The sequence below is a fragment of the Choloepus didactylus genome, chromosome 18 (genome assembly GCF_015220235.1).
Source record: "Choloepus didactylus isolate mChoDid1 chromosome 18, mChoDid1.pri, whole genome shotgun sequence".
Classification (NCBI taxonomy): Eukaryota; Metazoa; Chordata; class Mammalia; order Pilosa; family Megalonychidae; genus Choloepus; species Choloepus didactylus.
Genome location: NC_051324.1, coordinates 10543966 through 10562688, shown reverse-complemented (window position 1 = coordinate 10562688; position 18723 = coordinate 10543966). Strand labels below are relative to the sequence as shown.

The window sequence follows — 18723 nt, the reverse complement described above, 5'->3', positions numbered from 1 at the left end:
ATCTTGAATTCTCTTGGCTCCAGGCCCCGTCCTCCCCGAGCCTTTGCTCCGTGCCATGCTCCTCCGTGTGTGGCCCTGACGTTGCCCCACCTGCAGGCTTACCGCCCGTGTGCCCAGCGGGCGTCAGTGCTGTTCTTCGTGCTCAGTGACATGGGCCGCATCGACCCCATGTACCAGTTCTCGCTGGATGCCTACATTGGCCTCTTCATCCTCAGCATTGACAAGAGCCACCGCAGCAATAAGCTGGAGGACCGCATTGACTACCTGAACGAGTACCACACCTACGCTGTGTACAGGTGCGCGGGTTCCTGTCCCCAAGGGCAGGTGGCCCAGGGACCCTGCTTAACACGGACTCTTCCTGCTCCCTCTGCCTTAGCGCTTTCCCATGCCACCATTCTCGGTCCACTGCTCTCCCCTGCAATCCCCTTCCCTGGGCACCTATCACCTAGGGGTGATTAGTCCCAATTCTATATCTTTAGCTCTCCTGTGAGCAGGGGACTCGTATATACAACTGTCAACTAGACCAGCACTTCTCAGACATTGATGTGCACACAAATGCAAGGCGTCTTGTTCAAAGGCAGATTTGCATTCAGGAGGTCTGGGGTGGGGCCTGAGAGTCTGCATTTCTAACCAGCTCCCAGGGGATGCTGGCGCTGCTGGGCCATGGACCATACTTTGAGTAACAAGACACTCAACTCCTCTATGTGGACATCCCACTGACCCCTCAAATTTGACTTGTTTCAGATTCAACTCATTTTCTTCCCTCTTCCTTTGGGGCCTTCATCCCTGAATGTCACCAACACCCACCACCCCATCACCTAAGCCAAAAATTGGGAGTTTTTCTCAACTCTTCCCTTACCTCTCTTATCAAACACCAAGTTTTGCCCATAAGTGTATCTCCAGCCTGTTCCCTCCCCATTCTCCCCACTGCCAAGACTACACTTTAGTTCAGAACTCCATGATCTTGTTTCTGAATTCCCAGTGGTCCCCGAACAGGCTGTCCTGCCTCTAGTCTGTCCTCCTGCAGCTGTAGGAGTGACCTTCCAAACACACATATCTGACCATGTCATTCTCCGTCTCAAGCTCCTGAATGGTTGTCTTGTCTCCAGGGACCCACAAAGCCATCTGGGACCTCCAGGACCTGGCCTCCGCCTGCCTCCCCTTCCACCTCCCCCTGGCTGCCTAAGCGGCACTGACCGCCCTCTGCCACTTGCCTTCCTCACCTCCCTGATTTAGTGTCTGCTGTGACCTCTGCCTGCAGCGCTCTCCTCTCCTCTTCTGCCATCTCAGCGCCTCTGCACTTTGGGGGTCAACTCCGAGAAGCCTCCCTGAGTCCACCAGGCAGAGCCCGGTGCCCCTTTAGAGGTGTCACCATGTATCATGATTGGTGGCTTCTATGGCCATCCTACTCTGCCGTGATTTCCTCAAGGACAAAGACTGGCTTATTCATCTTTGTCTCTTCAGGACCTAACCAAGTGCTTGGCACATAGTAGGGGTTCCAGTCAATGTGTGTGTGTATGTGCACACGTGTGTGTGTGTTAATGGAACTGAATGACAGATTACCAGTGAACTCGGAGAAAACCACTTCCTCTTCTAGGTCCCTGAGTCCTTGGCTGATTATGGGAGGTTTGGACTAGATGATGACTAAGGTCCTTCTTCACTCTAAGGCCCTCTGACTGTGTGCTCTTCCCTCAGTTCATCTTGGGCATCCCACCCCCTCCATCCTCCCTGTCTGTCTCCTTCTCCCAGGTATACCTGCCGCACCCTTTTTGAGCGCCACAAGCTACTATTCAGTTTTCAGATGTGTGCCAAAATCCTGGAGACTTCTGGCAAGCTCAACATGGATGAGTACAACTTCTTTCTACGTGGGGGTGTGGTGAGTTGGGCAGAGGGCACATCCGAGAGTGAGGTGGTCAAGGTTGGGGATGTGGCCAAGTACAACGAGGACTCCAGACCCAGTGGGTTGGGCCCAAGGCCCCCAGGTGTTAGCAGAGGAAAACCATGCAAAGAGCAAGTGCACAGCGAGTTCCCTGGAGCTGTGGTGGTGACTGGCCATGGGCCCCCGTGCCCATATTACAGGCTGGACTTTGGGGTCCCTCTTGCCTGCTACCTGAGGACAGACACAATCATGCCACGTTCTCACTGCCTCTCTAGCTATTCTTTCCCCAGCCTGAATTCCACGGTCACTATTAAAATCTCTGCCTCGCAGGCATCCTCAGCCCCTTTGCCCTTCCCTCTGTGCTCTGATTTGCCTGCCAAAATCAGCACCGGGTTAGATCCAGCTCCTCTTCCCCTCTGTCTCAGTGCAGCTCAGGCAGCTGAACGTGGCTGGAGGAAAACACAGAACCACACTTCACGATCATAACTCATGGAGTCAGAATCCAGAATATATGTTACAAGAGGGGTGAGGTGGGGAATAGGGGGTTAAGGCTAAAATGTGCAGAGTTCCTGCTTGGAACGACAGAAGTGTTTTGGTAATGGATGGTGGTGATGGTAGCACAGCATTGTGAACATAATTAATGGCACTGAAACGTATATCTGAATGTGATTAAAAGGGGAAATATTATGTTTTATATATGGTAACAGAATAAAAATTAAAAAAAAAAATCCATGGAACTACACTACACAAACTGAAAACCCTAAGTTAATCCATGGACTATAGTTAACAGCACAATTATAAAAATGTGCTTTTATCAGTTGTAACAAATGTTCCACACCAATGCAAGGTGCTAATTATGGGTGGTGTATGGGAATCCTGTATTTTCCACATGATTGTTCTGTAAACCCACAACATCTCTAATACAGAGAAAAGAAATTCATGGCCCTTAAAGCTTCCAGACAATCAGATTCCATCTGCCTGAGCCAGTTGTTCTCTACTCTTTCGGACAATGATTTCACTCCCTTTACCACCTTCACTTCGTCTCTCACCTGGGTTTTAGCTCTGCCCTCCCAACAGCTTCGCCCCGCCCTCCCCCACCCCTTACCATCTCTTCACACAGCAACCAGAGAGACGCTTTAAAAACACATACTGTTGTGACAGGTCTCCCCCCACCCCACGCCATCTCTTCACACAGCAACCAGAGAGACGCTTTAAAAACACATACTGTTGTGACAGGTCTCCCCCCACCCCACGCCATCTCCCCCTGCTCTCCTTTCCCCTCTCTTGCTGCACAGGCCCCCTTGCTGTCCTCAAACACCCAGGCACATTGCATGTTAGGGCCTTTGGTCTGTCCCTGTGCTGGAAAACTGTCCCCCCCAGATGTCCACTTGGCCTCCCTCTCACACCCTTCAAGTCTTGATTCAGATCTCCCCTCAATGAGACCTCCTTGACCTTCTTATTTAATGCTTCGAACCACCCTCCAGCATTTCCCATCTCCCTTTCTCTGCTGGGCTTTTTCTGATTTTCCACAGCACTGACATCTTTTTATATACTGGATAATTTACTTATTTGCTCTGGTTTTGGTTCTGGGGAAAATAAGCTCCTCGAGGGCAGAGATATTTATCCATTTTGTTCAGTGATGTGTCCCAGGTGCCCGAAACAATAATATATTGTTTAAAAGAATGAGTGAATGAAAAAAGTTATTGCCTCACTGAAGACAAGGTGACCAACTAAAGTCCTGAGGGTCTGAAGGCGCCTGAACAATTTTTTGCCAACCACCAGAGAGCGCCAGCTTCTTAAATTTGAACTGTGACAGAGAATCGTAGACCCTCACATTTTTTCCCCGGGTAAAGGTGAATTCTGACCCATCCTAGATTCCTGAGGTTCACTCTGTCATCTCTGATTCACTTTGTTCAACTTAATATATCTTGGCTTTTCCACCCTAAAAAAAATAATAGCTCTTTTGAGGTGTTCCCAGGCAATCCTTTTCCCCTCTTCTTGCCCTTAGGTCCTGGACCGGGAGGGCCAAATGGACAATCCGTGTACTAGTTGGCTTGCAGATGCCTACTGGGATAATATCACGGAGCTGGACAAACTGACCAACTTCCATGGACTCATGAACTCCTTTGAGCAGTATCCGCGTGACTGGCATCTGTGGTACACCAATGCTTCCCCGGAGAAGGCCATGCTGCCAGGTGCCCGGGCCCGCCTTTCTCCCGCCCTCCACTCAGTCCGTGTGCCCCCTGCCCTCCATCCTCCATCCTCTCCCGCGCTCCCCGCGGCGTGGCTGCCCCCAGGCCTGCAGAGCGCCCCCTGCAGCTGCCACTTCGCCGGGAGTCCCTGCTCTTGCAGGCTCCCTCTCCCTACAACGACCGAACCCCTCCCCAGGGGAGTGGGAGAACGCCTGCAATGAAATGCAACGGATGCTGATCGTGCGCTCCCTGCGCCAGGACCGCGTGTCCTTCTGTGTCACCTCCTTCATCGTCTCCAACCTGGGCTCCCGCTTCATCGAGCCGCCCGTGCTAAATATGAAGTTGGTCAGTGGCCCGGCTTCCTGCCCACAGCGCCCCTGGGTCTCATATGCATGTCCTCACTCCCCCCACCCACTTGGGTTATGTGGCCTTCTGCCTGAGGCCAGACCCTATGCTTCTGACAGGTGATGGAGGATTCAACCCCACGAACCCCGCTCGTTTTCATCCTCTCCCCCGGTGTGGACCCCACCAGCGCCCTCCTGCAGCTGGCAGAGCACACAGGCATGGCCCAGCGCTTCCACGCCCTGTCGCTGGGCCAGGGCCAGGCCCCCATCGCGGCTCGGCTTCTCCGAGATGGTGTGACTCAGGGTCAGTGTCCAGCCTGCTCGCCGGGGCCTAGTCCTGCTCCCCAACACCTCTGATCTCAATCACATTCCTGTACCCGCAGCTCCCACTTCCCCAGACAGGCCCCAGCCATGGGAAGCCTGAGCGTTTGGATTGCCCCCCTTCCCACCGGGTAGAAAGAATGGGGAAAGGTGAGACTTAGGGAACGATTCCCATTGAACCCAGCATCTCCTTGCAGGACATTGGGTGTTCCTGGCCAACTGCCACCTGTCACTGTCTTGGATGCCTAATCTGGACAAACTCGTAGAACAGCTGCAGGTGGAGGATCCGCATCCTTCCTTCCGCCTCTGGCTCAGCTCCAGCCCCCACCCAGACTTCCCTATTTCCATCTTGCAGGCCAGCATCAAGATGACCACAGAACCACCAAAGGTAAAGGCAGCTGTGTAGACAGCCAGGCAGCGCAACAGGGCCATCTGGTCTACCTTTCCTCCTATTAACATCAGAGAGAGGTCTCCTCTACCTTAACAACACAACTTGCTCTGATTGTATGGTCCCCTAAGAAATTCCAGCTCATTTCTCTCCTCTTTATACCAAACTCTTAGAATATAATAATAATAGGTAATATTTCTTGAGCAATTATTACATACCAGGGACTAAGTGCTTTATGTTTCTTAACTCATTTAATCCATACACACAAATGCTATCAGGTAAATCCTACTATTACCCCATTTTACATATAGGGAAACCAAGGCACAGAAAGAGTAAATAATTAGGCCAGTGCCAGAATTGGAGTAGTTGGGGTTCCAAATTTGTCTCTTAACCACTGAACTTTCCTGCCTCGTAACATTTTCTTACATTCTCTCCCTAATGTCACACTTCCTGAACTCCCAGTTTCTGTCTTCTTCCTTCTCTCCAACTCTATTGAAATTTTTTTCTCCAACATTATAAGGTCACCAATGAATGTAATGAAACTTATCCTTTAAAATCTGACCACATCACGCTACACCCCATCCCCTTGCCCCCATTTAAAATACTTTGGTAACTTCCCATTACTCTTGGTATAAAAATCAAAGTCCTTATTAACATGGCCCTGCAGGGGGCATCTCCCTGGCTTCATCCCCCACTGCTCTCCCCTTCAAATTTTTTTGCTCAAACTACACTAGCCCGTTTTGTTTTTTGTTCCTTAAATAGGCCTTCTGCCCTCCTGCCTCGGGGCCTTTGCACATGCAACTCCTCTTCCTTCCTCCCCACCCCCGCCTTTGCCCTTTCGGGTCTCAGCCCAAACATCACTTCCATGGGAGCCGCTGACCTCCACATCAAGGTCAACACCCCAGTGACACTCTCGTTGAGCCATTTACCTCTCCTCCTGGCTGTAACTTTACATATATATTAGTGTGATTTTTTTTTTAAATTTTATTGTGGTGACATCTATACAACACAATATTTCCCATTTTCACTACTTTCAAGTAAACAATTACATTTACAATGTCATGCTACCATCACCACCAACCATGACCAAACCCTTTCCATCATCCCGAACAGAAACTCGGAATTTGTGTGGTTTTGATTAATGCCTGTCTTCCTTTCTAGACTGTAAGCTCCACGAGGGCAGAAGCCATGTCTTTTTCTTTAATTTTTGGCTTGCCATTGGACCTGGTGACTAGCACAGGGCCAGGCATGTGGCGGGTGCCCAACAAAAAAGTGCCGTTTGAATCAATGAATGCGTGCACAAATGAATGAATGGATGTCTTTCATTATTGTCAATCCTCCTTGCCCACCTCGTGGCAGCTGGCACAGTTGACTGTCCTTTCCCTGGTTCCCTGACACAGGATTCCCACTTCTCCCTTGCTCCTTGCCACGTCACTCATCACTTCTGTTTTCCTCTCTCCTCTTGGCCTGTGGTCTTATCTCAAGACTTAGTACCTGCCTCCAGGCTCTCTCACTCTACATTGCCTCCTGTGTTTCCCCTGCCTTTCACAACTTTATGCAGAAATTGTTCTTTTCATGATTTCAACTCCAATTCCCATCTCTGCCTCCAGTATCAAAGTCAGTTCCAGGTCTGAATTGCCATCTGATTACAAAGCATTTCTTCTTGTCTCACCATCACCGTAATTCTACCCACTCAGAACAAGCTGTCAGCTCCTCCACCATGGATTGTCTTCTCATCCCATTTTTATTAATGGCACCACTGTATTTTTAAAATTATGTTTAACATTGATTTTTATTTAACTTTTTTCTCCTGCCAACCCACACAATCTGCAACCCTTTTAAAAATGTTAAACGGTCCAGAAATGTGACCCCATATAACATAAAATTTTGTTTACATTTGTTTAAGAACTTTTTTTTTTTTAAAATCTACTAAGAGAGGGGTGTGCCTTGGTAGCTAGAGGGCCCTGTGCTGGCCAAGCATCCCGTGATGGGTAGAGGCATGTAAGTTTGGCGGTAGGCGCCATTTAACTCTGCAGAGTAAGTGTAGAAGTGATGATGAATCTGAGGGGAGAGAGAGAGAAGAATCAGAGAGGATGGCTCAGCAGTGGGGGAGGGTCCCGAGGGGAGAGGATCTCGGTCCTGCCCAGCCCTGGAAGGAGACTTCTTCTGGGTAAATGTGGTAAATTGGATTTCTTTTGGAAGCTAACAAGGAGGCCAATATTTTTTAACATTTTATTTGAAAAGAATTTTATACTTACAGAAAAGCTGTAATAAGAATTGTACAAAGAACACTTGTATGTGTACGTCACCCAGATTAATCCATTTTTAAAATTTTGTCCCATTTGCATTATCATCTAATCTCTCTTTCTCTACACATGCATACACACACACACACAAACGTTCCGTGAACCATTTGAAACATCACAACCCTTTTCTCCTAAATACATCAGTGTATTTCAGTGTAAAGGGCTCAAGCCTAAGAATATGGATGTTCTTTTTTATAACTGCAGTAGAGTTGTCAAATTCAATAAATTTAACATTGATACAATATTTGTATCTAATCTATCATACATGTTCCCATTTTGGGAACCAAAGATGTCCTTTATAACATTGTCCACGATACAGGATCCGTTCTGGGATCAGATACTGAAATTTGGTTATCCTGTGGGAAAAAAAAGCCAATTTTGGCATCAAGATAAAGTCAGCTCAAAAAGTTAGAAAAAGAGTTGTTTATCTGAGTTTTATGTCAAATAGGAAAAGACTCCATAATCACAGCCCCAGTTGCCAGTTTGGGGTATTGTCCTGGAATATATTCCTGGATCACTGCCTTCAATCCAGTCTTTTAAAAGATTAATTAAGTAGATACAAAAGAATATTTCTAGGTGTTCTGGTTTGCTAATGCTGCCTTTTCACAAAACACCAGAAATGGATCGGCTTTTATAAAGGGGGTTTATTTGGTTACAAAGTTACAGTCTTAAGGCCATAAAGTGTCCAAGGTAAGTCATCAACCATTGGGTACCTTCACTGGAGGATGGCCAATGGTGTCCGGAAAACCTCTTGTTAGCTGGGAAAGCACGTGGCCAGTGTCTGCTCCAAGTTCTGGTTTCAAAATGGCTTTCTCCTAGGATGTTCCTCTCTAAGCCACAGCTCCTCTTCAAAATCTCACTCTCAGTTGCTCTCAGTGTGTTTGTCCTCTCTGAGCTTCTCCTCAGCAAGGGTCTGTTTTCAATGGCCATCTTCAAACTGTCTCTCATCTGCAGCTACTCTCTCAGCTCCTGCACGTTCTTTCAAGTGTCCCGCTTGTTGTAGCAAGCTCTCTCCTTCTGTCTGAGTTTACATAGTGCTCCAGTGAACTAATCAAGCCCCATGCTGAATGGGCAGGGCCACACCTTCATGGAAATTATCCAATCAGAGTTATCACCCACAGTTGTGTGGGTCGCATCTCCATGGAAACAATCAAAGAATTACAATCTGATCAACACTAATGCATCTGCCCACACAAGATTGCATCAAAGATAATGGCTTTTTGGGGGACATAATAATTCAAACTGGCACGTTAGGCCCCACCTAGATCAAGATGACAGAGTGAGATGCTTCAGGGCTGCATCCGCCCACAAAGCTTTGAACAACCAGCAAGAACCAGCAGAAACATCTTTCTCAAAGCTCCAGAAAATAGCTAAAGGACTGCAGTAACAGAGTGGGCAGCAAATCAAGAAGAAGCTACTTAAAAATGGTAGGATCTCCTGGGGAGTTTCACTAAGTTTTATCTCTGAGAAACTTAAATCCACCAGAGTGTTCCTATGCCAGACAAGTCCTAAAACCCAGAGGCAATAGCCTCTTTAAGATCAACTATCAGATGCAGCCCCCTTCCCCATACTGTTGACACCCCCTTTCAGTATGAACAAGTTAGGGTGCTCAGTGCCTAGACACAGCCCTGAAGAAGGAGAAAGAAATTAAGTGAGAAGAAAGGGTATCAACAAACAAGATAAGATGTAACAAAGGTCTATGAACACTGGAGCTTTATATAAATATGTATATTTAGATGCTGGGGTGTTGGAATAGCTGGAAGGAGGTAAATGAAATGGTGGAACTGTACCCTATAATATTCTTTGAAATTTGCTCTATAGCCACTCAGTGAATTGTGCTTTGAAAGTCTTCACCTTTCTTTATATACCCTATACTTCACAATAAGGAAAGAACTGAAACTCTGGAACTGTAACCCATAACAATTTTTGAAATTACCCGTATAAATGCTTGTTGAGCTGTACATCAAAAGTTAACACCTTTCTGTATGTATGTTTTATTTCACAATAATGGAAATAGCTGAAGTTGTGGAACTGTGACCCATGACATCTTTGAAATTTGCTATCTAACTACTTGTTAAATCATACTTTAAAAGTTATCACTGTTATGTATATATGTTAAAGTTTATAATAAAAAATGCATTACAAAATAAAATAAATATAAAAAAAGTGGTAGGCTCTCCCGGCGCCCTGGCTGGCCCCTCCCCCACCCTTCACCAGCCCATGCGCCCAATGTGGATCCCGGATCCCAGTTCCAGAGGGAGCAGAGTAACCCCCGTGCATGTACTGGGAACATGTATATCTGGCCCAGTTTGTCTGGTGGTGGCCTGACGGACTTGCTGTCCCAGAATTTGCCCTGCATGCAGAAGGCAGCTCGTTGAGCTCTCCTACAGAATGCTGCAAGGGATTGCTGGCTGTAGGATATTCAGTACCATGTTGGGACTGTGAGAAAACTGCTTCCTAAGGAAGAGGGGATATTTGGAACTCTTTAAAGGGGGAATTCTTAGGGCCAACTGTGCAAGATGCATGCACAGAAAGGACCAGGGAGGCCCCCTATGCTTTAGCCTGGAGCTGCTCTCTGAACTCATTGTATGGATAACTCTGAGGGAGAGCACTCCCACAGGTCAATCTGCAAAGACTGGAAAAGTGTTTCCTTTTTTTTTCCCCTTCTTTATTAAATTGCTATTTTTTGTTAGCTTCTGGCATCCAAGGAAAGTTCTGTCATAACACTAGCTGCACACAAGCTTAAGGAACAGATGCCCCTGAGTCTAAATTCCAGTGATATGTCCAGGTTTGATAAAAGATTATGAAACATACAAAGAAACAGGAAGTGATGGCCCAGGCAAAGGAGAAGATTAAGGCATCATTGAGGAGGACCAGACCTGGGACATTCCAGACAAAGACTTTTTAAAAATGGTCCTAAATATCCTTAAAGAGCAAAAGAAAAATATGCACAAAGAACTAAAGGAAATCAGGAAAATGATAGCTGAACACAATGAGAACATCAATCAAGAGTGGAAATTATGAAAAGGAACCAAACAGAATCGAAGACCAAGGTAACAAATTAAAAATTCCCTAGAGGGGTTCAACAGCAGATTGGAGCTGGCATAAGAAAGAATCAGTGAATTTGAAGATTGAGACAATTGATATCATCCAGTCTGAGGAGCAAAATGAGGAAAGAATGAAGACAAGTACACAGAGCCTGAGGAACCTGCGGGACACCATCGTGTATACAATATACACATTGTGGGAGTCCCAGAAAGAAAAGAAAGAAAGGGGTAGAGAGAATATTCAAAGAAATAATGTCTGAAAACTTCCCAAATTTAACAAAAGACATGAATATACACATCCAAGATGCTCAACGAACTTCAAACAGGATAAACTCAAAAAGACCCACGCTGCAGCATGTTATCGTTAGACTGTCAAATGTTAAAGAGAAAATTCTGAAAGCGACAAGAGAGAAGCAACTTGTCACATGCAAGGGAGCCTCAATAAGATTAAGTGTTTGTCATGGCCCAATAGGGCTTTGTAGCCAAAGGACTAAAGAAAGCACTGGACACGTTCTGAGACATGAGCTTTTATTTTGGGGGCTTACCTACAGGGTGGCAAGTGGGTCACATTGCCCTGAATTCAGGAGCTGCTCTGAACGGCGGTGGGTTCAGAGCTCAATGTGAATAGATTCTGCAAAGCAGGGAGTGCCAGGGGGTGGTTTATAAGGGTTAGGACAAAGACATTCAAATGGGTATGAGAGGAGCGGGGGTCTTGTGACATACTGTAGTCAGCAGGGAAGAGGGGAGGATTATAGATTATCTTGTAGATAATAGTACCTCAGGGAGTTTCAGGAGGAAGGCATTACATTTAGCGCCGGAGGCCTGATTTCACAAGGAGAGTAGGTCAAATCTTAACTGTCCTAGGTCAGGCAAGCTGCTGTGTGCAGCGTTCAAGGCACCTGGGGAAGGCCCTGGGCCTGGGGCTCCCACAGAGCTGATTTATCATCAGAAACCATGAAGACAAGAAGGCAGTGGGCTGACATATTTAAAAGGCTGAAAGCAAAAAACTGCCAACGAAGAACTCTATATCCAGCAAAACTGTCTTTCAAATATGAGGGAGGGATTAAGACATTCCAAGATAGACAAAGGCTGAGGGAGTTTGTCGCCACTAGACTGGCTCTACAAGAGATGTTAAAAAGAGTTCCATATGTTGAAAGGAAAGGACAATAGACACTAGAGAAAAGCTATATGAAGAAATAAAGATGTTTGTTAAGGGTAATGACAGAGGTAAATATAAATTTGTGGTTTGTAACTCCACTTTTTATATCCTACAGGATCTAAAAAGCAAATGCATAAAACGTGATCAAAAATCAGTGATTTTGGACTCAAAATGTATAAACATTTAATTTGTGACAAGAACTACATAAAGGTGGGACAGAGAGGTATAGGAGCATAGTTTGTGTATAATATTGAAGTTAAGTTGGTATCAAAGCAAACATAGGTTTAGGATGTTAAATTGAAGCCCTATGATAACCACAAAGAAAATATCCGAGAATAGACAAGCTCATAGAGACAGAAATTAGAGTACAAGTTGCCAGGGGTGGTGGGAAAAGGCAATGGGGAGTTAATGCAAAATGAGTGTAGGGTTTTTGTTTGGGTGAAGGGAACATTCTAGTAATGGATGAGGTGAGGATAACACAACATTGTGAATGGGATTACTCCCACTGAATGGGATATTTGGGAAGGGTTTGGGATGGGAAGATTTATGTTGTATATATGTTTCCACAATTCAAAGATAAAGATAAAGAGATAATGGCAATTAAATGCAATGCATGATACTGGATAGGATCTGAGAATGGAGGAGAAAAGGCTCAAAATGGCATTATTCAAAGGAGAGGCTAGGCCTCCCTATGGTTGTGCCTAAGAGCCTCCTCCCGAATGCCTCTTTGTTGCTCAGATGTGGCCCTCTCTCTCTAGCTAAGCCAACTTGAAAGGTGAAATCACTGCCCTCCCCCCTACATGGGATCAGACACCCAGGGGAGTGAATCTTCCTGGCAACGTGGAATATGACTCCCGGGGAGAAATGTAGACCCGGCATCGTGGGATGGAGAACATCTTCTTGACCAAAAGGGGGATGTGAAAGGAAATGAAATAAGCTTCAGTGGCAGAGAGATTCCAAAAGAAGCCAAGAGGTCACTCTGGTGGGCACTCTTATGTACACTTTAGACAACCCTTTTTAGGTTCCAAAGAATTGGGGTAGCGGGTGGTGGATACCTGAAACTATCAAACTACAACCCAGAACCCATGAATCTCGAAGACAGTTGTATAAAAATGTAGCTTATAAGGGGTGACAATGGGATTGGGAAAGCCATAAGGACCACACTCCACTTTGTCTAGTTATTGATGGATGAGTAGAAAAATAGGGGAAGGAAACAAACAGACAAAGGTACCCAGTGTTCTTTTTTACTACAATTGCTCTTTTTCACTCTAATTATTATTCTTGTTATTTTTTGTGTGTGTGCTAATGAAGGTGTCAGGGATTGATTTAGGTGATGAATGTACAACTATGTAATGGTACTGTAAACAATCGAAAGTACGATTTGTTTTGTATGACTGTGTGGTATGTGAATATATCTCAATAAAATGAAGATTAAAAAAAATGGCATTATTAGGATATAGGGAAAAATCAGAATGTAGTATGTAAGCTTTATATCAAAGTGAAATTTCTAAAAACTGGATACCTGTACTTAAAGTGATTATATAGGTGAATATCTTAATTCTTAGGAAATGTACATGGAAGCATTATGTGGTTCAAGGACTATGATGTGTGCAACCTGCTCTCAAATATTCAGAAAAATAGATAGATAGATAGGTGGATAGATAGATAGATAGATAGATAGACAGATAGATAGAGCAAAGGTGGCAAAACATTAAAATTGGTGACCTGGGTATGTTGGGGAAATGGGGGTATGCTGTAATTCTCTATAAAATGGGAGTTTGTATTAATTTTGCAACTGTCCTGTAAGTTTGAAATTATTTCAAAATAAAAAGTTAAAAAAGGAATATTTGTAACATATATGCATCATATAATCATGAATCAACGAATACTTGTGTACCCGTCATTTTGTTTAAGAAAGAATATTACCATTTCCTCTCAATTTCTGGTGTACTTTCCCCAATCCTGTTGTTTTCCCTCCCCTTTCAGAAGTAGCCACTATTCTAAATGTTGTGCTAGTCATTTTTTCTTTATAATTTTAACAGAAATATTTGTATCATTAATGGAATCATGCTGTATATATATTTTCCTTTGCAACTTGCTGATATCATTCACCGTTTTATGCTTGACATTCCTACATGCTGTTCTTCATGTGTTTTAGTTCTTCATACACTCCAAATCCTAATCCTTTGTCAGTTGAGTAGTTTGTCTTTTTCTTTATGTTGTCTTTTGGTAAATAGAAATTCTTACTTTTTCAGGTCAAATTTAGCTGTCTTCTTTTTTATGGTTTGTGCCCCTTAGGTCTTGTTCAAGAAATCTTTACCTACTCCACTCTCCTATATTTGTCCTAAAACATGTATAATTTGACTTTCATATTTAGGTTTTCAACACAGTTGGAATTAATTGATTTTTGAGAGTATGGTATGAGATAGAGGAACAATTTTATTTTTTTTTCATATAGATAACTAGTTCTCTCGGTATCATTCATGAATAGGCCACTGATTTGCAATGCCTGTGCAGTCTCAAGTCATGTTTCTGTATTTATGTTGGTTTCTGGGCTCTTTAGTCTGTTCAGTAGTCAAGTTGTTTATCCTAGATTGATACTATACTATTTTAATTACCATTTAGCTTTATAAAAACTCTTGATAGCTGATAAGCCAAGTCTCTTTACCTTGTTCTTTTTCAGCAGTGAACTGGCTATCCTTGGCCTTTTGCTCTTCAACATAAATTTTAGAATTGGCTTTTTCAAGTTCCACAAAAAAATTCCATGGGTCAATTTGGGGGAAATTGACATCTTTAGGGCTGAGGTTTCCAAACCATGGATATAGTATATATCTCCATTTATTCTTTATTTCCATAAAGTTTTATAATTTTCTCTATAAAGATTTATACATTTTTAGGTTGATACTTCACATATTTTGATGCTATTATAAATGGCATTTAAAAATCATAGTTTTTTATTACTGGTCTACCCAATATTCTTACTTAAAGTCTCTCACCACTTCACCATAGGTGAGTCTTCTTAAAAACCCTGTTTCAACATATCACTGCCCTATTCAAGACAGAAAGTAGCTCCACAATTCCTGGTGAATAAAGTCCAAATGGCTCAAACTAACATTCCAGACCTTGGTATCGCACCTCCATCTGTACAGAGCCTTTCTAACCCCACCTGAGCACTTGCACTTGACTTCAGCCAGGCTGATCCTCTCCCTTATTCTTCCCTTTGTGCTTTTATTTCTTCAATTTCCTCCATCTCTAGGAAATCAAGGCCCACTTCTCAGCCTACTCATAGCCTTCCCATTTTTAAGACTTGGTCTAAATCCAAGCTTGTTCAGGAAGCCTGATGAATCCAATTACATAGAATGTTCTCTTTGATGAGATACCATGGCCCTTTCAATCCACACTGAAACATTGCACATAACCACATACATTGTTGTTCATTAATAGTTGCATATGTATATGTTTCCCTTGGTTCAAATTTTCTGACACTCCCAAATTGAGAACATCATGGTTGAAAGGAGCAAAAGTGGGGGGCAAGAAAGTAGGGCTGCCACTAGCCCATATTGCACTTGTGTGTGAATTAGATAAAGGCACCCGGCCGTGTGAATGAGTGCACATTGGCATGTAGATGGAGGGCTGGGTTCTCAGCCTCCACTCACTCCTACAACCAGTGTCTTTGTGCAGTGAACAACCTTCACAACTGCACGCAGTGGTCCTGGAGGCAGGGCTGAGCATGATGCTTCTCACCCCACCTACTTCATTCTCCCCAGGGCCTAAAGGCCAACATGACGCGTCTTTACCAGCTGATGACAGAATCACAGTTTTCCCACTGTTCCAAACCTGCCAAGTATAAGAAGCTGCTGTTTGCGCTCTGCTTCTTCCACTCTGTGTTACTTGAACGCAAAAAGTTCCTGCAGCTTGGCTGGAACATCATCTATGGCTTCAATGACTCTGACTTTGAGGTTTGTGCTAACCAGGGGCCCCCCACCCAGTCCTGTCTCCTTACACCCCCTGCCCCATGGCTCCCCGGCAGGAGAAACACAGGCTGAAAAGAAGCCTGTGTTCAAGTCCCTTTGGAAGAGCTCCTGCCATAACTGTGTGTGGGGCCATGCACAGGTGTCCGAGAACTTGCTGAGCCTCTACCTGGACGAGTACGAGGAGACCCCCTGGGACGCGCTCAAGTACCTCATTGCCGGCGTCAACTACGGTGGGCACGTCACGGACGACTGGGACCGGCGCCTGCTCACCACCTACATCAATGACTATTTCTGTGACCAGACGCTGTCAACGCCCTCCTACCGGTGAGGACGGGGTGGCACTGAACAGGGGCAGAGGGTGCAGACAGACCACGTGACAGGAACGGGGCTTGACCAGTGTTTGAGGAGAGGATGTGAGATCAGAGAAGGTCGAGTTTGTGAGACAGGGATGGGGAACGAGAGCAGAGCCAGGCCTTGGGACCGAGGTCTTGCCCGGCACTGAGACCCCAGCATCTCCACGATGTGGCGCTAACTGTGCTGTGGCTTCCCAGGTTGTCAGTACTGGAGACTTATTTCATCCCCAAGGATGGCAGCCTGGCCTCTTACAAGGAGTACATCAGCATGCTGCCCAGCATGGACCCCCCGGAGGCCTTTGGCCAGCACCCCAATGCCGACGTGGCCTCGCAAATCACTGAGGCCCGAACTCTCTTTGAGACTCTGCTTTCCCTGCAACCCCAGATCACACCCACCAGGGCTGGAGGCCAGACCCGGGAAGAGAAGGTAAGAACCGACAGATGCCTGGGGGAGAGCAAGTACTGAGGCAGCGAGGTCTCCATCCGAGCTCCTGCTTCCTCAGGTCCTTGAGTTGGCCACTGACATGAAGCAGAAAATCCCTGAAATGATTGACTACGAGGGGACCTGCAAACTGCTGGCTCTGGACCCCTCCCCCCTCAACGTGGTCCTTCTGCAGGAGATCCAGAGATACAATAAGCTGATGCACACCATCCTGTGAGATGGAGAGGGGCTCTGAGGAATGCGGGGAGGGGACAAGGGAAACAGCCTTCACCCCCTGTCCGCGATGGCTCTCCCAGGCCCCGTCTCTAAGCCTCCGCCCCACCCTGCCCAGGTTCTCCCTGACCGAACTAGAAAAAGGCATCCAGGGCCTTATCGTCATGTCCACAAGCCTGGAAGAGATTTTCAACTGCATCTTTGATGCCCACGTCCCTCCGCTCTGGGGAAAGGCAAGGTTACCCCACTGTTGACCCCCTCCCACGATGATCTCCCCCCTCCCTCCCAACCCTGCCTGGTTCTAGAGAGGCATAGAAGAAGCTTCAGCAAGCCTGGGTTTCAGAGCCAGGCGGTTGGAGATTGAAATCTGGCTTTGCCATTCACTGTGTGACTTTCAGCCACTTACTAACCCACACACTTACTCAGGCAGGTCACTAACCCTCCTCTCCAAGGGGAGTTCAAGAATCCCTAGCCCTGTGCCTAACACTAATTAGGTGCTTCTCCAATGGTAATGGATTTGGATCGCTGTGGCTATTGTTATTAATAAATAGTTAGCATGCTGTGCTTCTTTCCTGCCAATTGGCTTTTTGGAGAGCCTTGCCAACTGTGGTTGGGGAACAAGGACTGATGTCACCTATTCTTCTCATATCTGCTGCCAGGTGCTCAAAATATGGGTTTGAATGCATGAATAAAGGAATGAATGAACACACTCTGCCGCCTCCCCCAGGCATACCCCTCACAAAAGCCACTGGCTGCGTGGACGCGGGACTTGGCCACGCGCGTGGAGCAGTTCGAGCTGTGGGCCAGCCGCGCCCGGCCCCCTGTGATCTTCTGGCTGTCTGGCTTCACCTTTCCCACGGGCTTCCTCACTGCTGTGCTCCAGGCCTCGGCTCGCCAGAACAACGTGAGCAGGGTGCCGAGTATGACGGGGGGGGGAGGGATGCTGGGGACACCTTTTTGCTCTCTGCTCTGGGGTCCTCCCTCATTCCCACCTCTGACCTTCAGATTTCAGTGGACAGCCTTTCCTGGGAGTTTATCGTTTCCACTGTGGATGACAGCAACTTAGTATATCCGCCCAAGGTGGGAGCCAGATGTGCTTGGGATCTGGTGGAGGAGGGTGCCAGGAGGACAGATGGGAAATGATGGTCTGAGAAGGGAAGAAAGAGGTGGTAGGTCAGGGGTGCTGCCCCCTAGGATCTAGACTTCCCCCAAACCTGCCTCCATCTCTCCTCAGGATGGCATCTGGGTTCGGGGCCTGTACCTGGAGGGTGCTGGCTGGGACCGGAAGAACTCCTGCTTGGTGGAGGCAGAGCCCATGCAGCTTGTCTGCCTCATGCCCACGATCCACTTCCGGCCTGCAGAGAGCCGCAAGAAGAGTGCCAAGGGTGAGACAGATCCCCTGGACCTGCTGGACCCATCCCCAGTTTGGATCCTAACCTCTCCTCTGCTCCATCTCTCCCCTGCACCCGCTCCTCCCCTGCTCTCCTAAAGGTTTCAGGGCCTGACCCCTTTTCCTCTCCTTTCCCGCAGGCATGTATTCCTGTCCCTGCTATTACTATCCCAACCGAGCAGGTACCTCAGACCGAGCCTCCTTTGTCATTGGCATTGATCTCCGGTCTGGGAACATGACATCCGATCACTGGATCAAGAGGGGCACTGCCTTACTCATGAGCCTGGACAACTGAGGAAGCCGCCTCTTCTTCCCCCTGGAGAGAGGCTCCTGGACTCTAGGAGGCCAGACTGAGGATGCAGCTGAGCCTGAGGCTGGATCTCACTCAGGCTTTGACCTTGGCTGAATTGGGCGGCCCTGGAGCTAGCTAGTTATGCTAGCCATAAAGGCAGAAGAGCTGTAAAAAACCCGCGACCACAAGCCCTGAGTCTCTCAATGGCATGATGGGGGTTCGGGGAGGAGGCGGCCTGGTCTTAACATCGGACGAGAGCCACTGTGGGGGGGCTACTGAACAGAGAACCCGGCGGGCGAAGCGGGGAAGTCTTGACAGGAAAGGAGGCGTGGTCGGGTGAGCAGTGCGGTGGGGCCTGAAGGAGGGTGTGGCTAAGTAGAGGGGCGGGACTTGAGCGGGTGGGGCGGGGCTTCCTTTGGAAGG

At 46.7% G+C, this 18723-nt stretch overlaps 1 protein-coding gene across 1 annotated transcript in view; it reads left to right on the top strand.

The window, feature by feature from the left end:
• Positions 1 to 18303, top strand: part of DNAH2 (dynein axonemal heavy chain 2) — a 120429-nt gene extending 102126 nt beyond the window's left edge. The window contains exons 74-88 of the mRNA XM_037807997.1: positions 97 to 296; positions 1750 to 1876; positions 3888 to 4074; positions 4268 to 4416; positions 4536 to 4719; positions 4934 to 5124; positions 15404 to 15595; positions 15750 to 15934; positions 16162 to 16390; positions 16467 to 16618; positions 16737 to 16851; positions 17346 to 17522; positions 17624 to 17698; positions 17853 to 18003; positions 18149 to 18303. Coding sequence (XP_037663925.1) covers positions 97 to 296; positions 1750 to 1876; positions 3888 to 4074; positions 4268 to 4416; positions 4536 to 4719; positions 4934 to 5124; positions 15404 to 15595; positions 15750 to 15934; positions 16162 to 16390; positions 16467 to 16618; positions 16737 to 16851; positions 17346 to 17522; positions 17624 to 17698; positions 17853 to 18003; positions 18149 to 18303 — 2469 coding nt within the window. The remainder of the gene's footprint in view (positions 1 to 96; positions 297 to 1749; positions 1877 to 3887; positions 4075 to 4267; positions 4417 to 4535; positions 4720 to 4933; positions 5125 to 15403; positions 15596 to 15749; positions 15935 to 16161; positions 16391 to 16466; positions 16619 to 16736; positions 16852 to 17345; positions 17523 to 17623; positions 17699 to 17852; positions 18004 to 18148) is intronic.
• Positions 18304 to 18723: the final 420 nt, after the last annotated feature.